Source organism: Uranotaenia lowii, chromosome 3 (assembly GCF_029784155.1).
Source record: "Uranotaenia lowii strain MFRU-FL chromosome 3, ASM2978415v1, whole genome shotgun sequence".
In the NCBI taxonomy this organism is placed as follows: Eukaryota; Metazoa; Arthropoda; class Insecta; order Diptera; family Culicidae; genus Uranotaenia; species Uranotaenia lowii.
The window spans coordinates 170,692,971-170,698,289 of NC_073693.1; the positions used below are offsets into that span (position 1 = coordinate 170,692,971).

Consider the following 5,319-nt stretch of genomic DNA (forward strand, 5'->3'; position numbering starts at 1 on the left):
AAGTAATCTTTTTAATTTGGCATTAGTATCCATTCCATGTATAAAATCCTCCTTAGAAATTTTCTAAACTTTACATTGATTAATCTACGATAAAGGTTGTATATCTGACTTTTCCTTTCTTATAATGAAACTGTTAATCCTTTGGGGATGTTCAATCACCCCAACGGGACTTTATTCAGAATATAATTCGACTGATCTTCGATCAACCCTGTAGGGACTTTCATTAACCCTAAGGGACTATTCATGACTTTCTCAAAATGAAGCAGTTTACCCTTTGGGGACTTTCAATCAGCCCAACGGGACTTTATTCAGAATATAATTCGACTGATCTTGATCAACCCTGTAGGGACTTTTATTAACCCTTAAGGACATTACATGACTTTCTCAAAATGAAGCAGTTTACCCTTTGGGGACTTTCAGTCACCCCAACGGGACTTTATTCAGAATATAATTCGACTGATCTTCGATCAACCCTGTAGGGACTTTCATTAACCCTAAGGGACTATACATGACTTTCTCAAAATGAAACAGTTTAACCTTTGCGGACTTTCAATCACCCCAACGGGACTTTATTTAGAATATAATTCATCTGATCTTGATCAACCCTGTAGGGACTTTCATTAACCCTAAGGGACTATACATGACTTTCTCAAAATGAAGCAGTTTACCCTTTGGGGACTTTCAATCACCCCAACGGGACTTTATTCAGAATATGATTCATCTGATCTTGATCAACCCTGTAGGGACTTTCATTAACCCTAAGGGACTATACATGACTTTCTCAAAATGAAACAGTTTACCCTTTGGGGACTTTCAATCACCCCAACGGGACTTTATTCAGAATATGATTCATCTAATCTTGATCAACCCTGTAGGGACTTTCATTAACTCTAAGGGACTATACATGACTTTCTCAATATGAAACAGTTTACCCTTTGGGGACTTTCAATCACCCCAACGGGACTTTATTCAGAATATAATTCGACTGATATTCGATCAACCCTGTAGGGACTTTCATTAACCCTAAGGGACTATACATGACTTACTCAAAATGAAGCAGTTTACCCTTTGGGGACTTTCAATCACCCCAACGGGACTTTATTCAGAATATAATTCGACTGATATTCGATCAACCCTGTAGGGACTTTCATTAACCCTAAGGGACTATACATGACTTTCTCAAAATGAAACAGTTTACCCTTTGGGGACTTTCAATCACCCCAACGGGACTTTATTCAGAATATAATTCGACTGATCTTGATCAACCCTGTAGGGACTTTCATTAACCCTAAGGGACTATAAATGACTTTCTCAATATGAAACAGTTTACCCTTTGGGGACTTTCAATCACCCCAACGGGACTTTATTCAGAATATAATTCGACTGATCTTCGATCAACCCTGTAGGGACTTTCATTAACCCTAAGGGGCTATACATGACTTTCTCAAAATGAAACAGTTTACCCTTTGGGGACTTTCAATCACCCCAACGGGACTTTATTCAGAATATAATTCGAATGATCTTGATCAATACTGTAGGGACTTTTATTAACCCTAAGGGACTTTACATGACTTTCTCAAAATGAAGTAGTTTATCCTTTGGGGACTTTCAATCACCCCAACGGGACTTTATTTAGAATATGATTCATCTGATCTTGATCAACCCTGTAGAGACTTTCATTAACCCTAAGGGACTTTACATGACTTTCTCAAAATGAAGCAGTTTACCCTTTGGGGACTTTCAATCACCCCAACGGGACTTTATTCAGAATATGATTCATCTGATCTTGATCAACCCTGTAGGGACTTTCATTAACCCTAAGGGACTATACATGACTTTCTCAAAATGAAACAACATTTATCTCTTTTTTCATAACTCTTAAAGACTATTTCACTCATTTTTTTCTTCTTAAAAGAAAAATCAATAGCTTAAAAATTTATCTTGAGGATAAAATTCCAAATTGTAACGGACTTTCGATCATCATCCTTGTTCGATCGTTAAGCATCATTAAGTCTGAGTAACCTATCAGAGCTACCATTACTTCTATTCTTTTTTTTTTCTTTTCACATTTCACAATTTACCCATCAATGAATAAAGAATTAAGTCTTTTAATCACGATCAAACTCACTCAGTTGATGATCGTGTTTGATGTTTTTTCTTTTTCAATTTCTGAAAAATATACTTTCATCGACATAAAGCTATGTGAGTTCATGGCAAAATTTTACTAAAATGTGCGGAATTAAAGCAATTGAATAATCAATTTGAAAAATTTGGCCACATTACCATTAAACAGCAACACTTCTTTTATTTTTTATTCATCCAGCTCCGCCATTTTGTTGTATCAGAAAGCGTTTTTTTTAACTATTACTTCTTATAGGCACTTAGAGCTATGTTCTCTATACAATCAAATTTTTAAAACATACCTTCAGGGAGACTTGACCACGCCATTGTCGTGTCTGGCCGTTTATCTTTCCATGGAACATCCACCATGTTCCCTCGAAGCGGCTTCACCAATAATTTTTTTTTTCTGCAAACCCACTATCAACTGCTTTTCTTCAGCTCTCTCTGTAAACTGACACTTTCATTTTCTCTCCCAAATTTCGAACTTCGCGAACTATAACCGAAAACATTCTCTCTCTCCCTTTTCCAGAATGAACTTTCTTCTCAATCATTGATATTTTTGTATCCCTTTTAGCCAAGTCGCTATCTACGTGGCTATAGGGTGAATGGTGAATATCTTGTATGATTTGTAATTAGTTTCTTTTTCTTATATCTTATTCAATTTGATATTTACATCAAATTATTATACATATTAATTATTATAACCCAATATTCTCTACAATTATGTGATAAAAATTTATCAAAAATAATGAAAGTGTCAGTTGCAAATAAACTTCAACCTGATATAAATAAACTAGTAACTCAGAAAAGATGTCAAGTATCAGGACAATAGATATAATGCATTATAATAAAATAATGTTTAATATTAAAAGCTTTGATTAATATTTAACTCAAAATTTCATTCCAAGTTTACTTGTAACTATATTCCATTGCATTGTATCTAATCTCCGCGAAACTAATATGTTATGTTTTCTAACTGATTTTGGCTGCGGCCCTCTACGTCATAGAAAATTTTTAATGCGGCCCGCACACTTAAACGAGCTTGACATGGCTGGCCTAAAGACTATAGAGTGTTACTGAAATCAAACTTTTTTACGGTAGGAACTTAAACTGAAGGAATTGGATGGTCATCATGAGAGAAAATAGTTATTTCGTTCATTCGATTTTTCCCTCCACTGACTTTAATAATCTGCCAAACCCTCACATCCTCACACACAATTGATGTTATCTAAAATCTAAGAATCCATCCATGTAATCGTCCCTCAGGAGCAGCAAATTCCATTCGACAGGCGTTGACCTTTCTTGCACTTATCCACCTCGACTTTGTACTCGGTGAAAGTTTGCTTGAGTTCCTTCTGCAAATCAGCAATTTTATCGCACCGGAAATCGTTGCCCTCCAGCATCATTCGAACTAGGACCGGGAATTTATCGTTGATTTTCTTCGCCGTCATCTGAACGAGCTTATTGTGGCTCAAATTTAGGGTGATGATTCGAGGCACCGTTCTCAGGATATCCAAATCCAGATGCGTTAGCTGATTGCGAGAAAGGTGGATGTACTTCAGGTGAGTTGCGTCACTCGTTAGGGTGTTGGAAATCGAAGACAGTTGGTTTCCATCCAGCTTGAGAAGAATCAGTCCTTTGAACTTGTTAATCGATCGGAAATCGAAGCTAGTCAATTGATTGTTGGATAGATCTAGCGTCACTAGCTTGTTGAAGTTCGGAACTTGATCAATGCTTGTCAATTTATTGTGCGAAAGCCTCAAGAATATGAGGGCCGGATTCTTTCCAGTAACTGTCAGTGATTGGATCTGATTGTTTGAAGCCACTAATTTACGTAGATTTTCCGGAATATTGACAGATTTCAGCTTATTGAAGCTAACGTCAACGGCATCCACTGAGTATTCCTGTTGGAGTTGTTGTAAATCGAAGCTTTGTAGCTCATTATGAGAAACGTTGACTGAAACGATCGATCGACAAGTTGCGAACGTTGTGTCATCCAATTGGGATAGTTTATTATTTTGCAGTTCAACAGTTTCCAACGATTCCAGAGGAACGAAAATTTTCGAAGGCAAAGAAGTTATTTGGTTGCTCCCCAAGTTAAGGACCTTCAGCTGTCTCAACCCTTTGAAGGCATTCGGTTTAACACTGTTTATACTGTTTTGAGTCAAATCTAGACTATTCAACTTTGATGTTTCTTCAAACAGATTGCTTTCCAGTTCCGATATCTTGTTCCCGGTAAGATTCAATTCCCTTAATTTGCCTGCACCAGCCAAAGATTCTTTCGTAAAGTGTTTTATATCACTGAAGCTGACATCCACTAGTTCCAAATCGGGAATGTTTCGAAACAGCACTGCCGGGAATTGAGTTAGGGAAGACGAATCGAATTTTACGTTTCTTACTGAAGGACCCGATGCAGGGCTCGAAAATTGAGCCTGCTCCGCCTGATTGGAAGCCTTAAGCTGCACATCTCGGAATGTACAAAGCTTTTCTTCGCCGATGGTGCACGAATATTGACGGGCAAAGTTTGCCTGTATCAGGAGAAATAGTCTGCGGAAAAAAACAAATTTTGTTTTAATGTTGAAAAAGATTTTGAATTCGAGATATACTCACGACAAAAGTTTCACAATACGCCTGACGTTGCTCATTTTCATGCGTTGCAAGCGCTGTTCCGGTAACTACTGAAACAAGATTTGCTCTCACTTGCGTTTTCTTTTATTAATTTTGTTTTTTTTTTCGATTGTTTTCCCCCATCCATCATAAAATAGTAAACTTTCCTATGTATAAAAAGCTCTAACATTCATCAGCTCCTGTTAATGTTCCTGGTCGCATCAGCTACGTTTGTTGTTATTATAATAACTGATAACGCTGCGCTCGGTTATTTATTGCCACACTCTTTGAATCTGTTCCTTGGGGTTTACCATTCTGAGGTAGAAAAAACACTTATCAGCATTGGCGGATTTGACCTACACTGATGAGATCAACAGAAAAAATAGTAATGATTCTTGGAATTTAGGGTTAGTTGCCCTACTTTGGACCCATTAAGCGGTGGTTTTTGAATTATCAAGGTTTTCTCACGAATGGACGGGAAATTTATATCCTTCAGGAAGTTCATTTATAAGTCATGATCTTATCTGCAAGTTTCAATGAAAATTTTCAACATGGGTTTCGCCATTATTGAGAGATTTGCAAAGATATGGA

The 5,319-nt window shown here is 37.0% G+C and overlaps 1 protein-coding gene across 1 annotated transcript; it reads right to left on the minus strand.

The window, feature by feature from the left end:
• Positions 1 to 3,279: 3,279 nt before the first annotated feature.
• On the minus strand, positions 3,280 to 4,872 carry LOC129758298 (toll-like receptor 3). Its single transcript, XM_055755778.1, has 2 exons — positions 4,732 to 4,872; positions 3,280 to 4,668 (listed from the first exon to the last, which is right to left on the minus strand). The coding sequence occupies exons 1-2, from the start codon at positions 4,770 to 4,772 to the stop codon at positions 3,384 to 3,386; spliced, it is 1,326 nt and encodes a 441-aa protein (XP_055611753.1). The 5' UTR covers positions 4,773 to 4,872; the 3' UTR covers positions 3,280 to 3,383.
• Positions 4,873 to 5,319: the final 447 nt, after the last annotated feature.

Excerpts from the sequence above, each read along its gene's own strand:
- LOC129758298 (XM_055755778.1), bottom strand. The coding sequence starts at position 4,772 with ATGAAAATGAGCAACGTCAGGCGTATTGTGAAACTTTTGTC. Across the intron at positions 4,669-4,731 it reads CGTATTGTGAAACTTTTGTC|ACTATTTCTCCTGATACAGG; the intron begins GTGAGTATATCT and ends TTTTTTCCGCAG.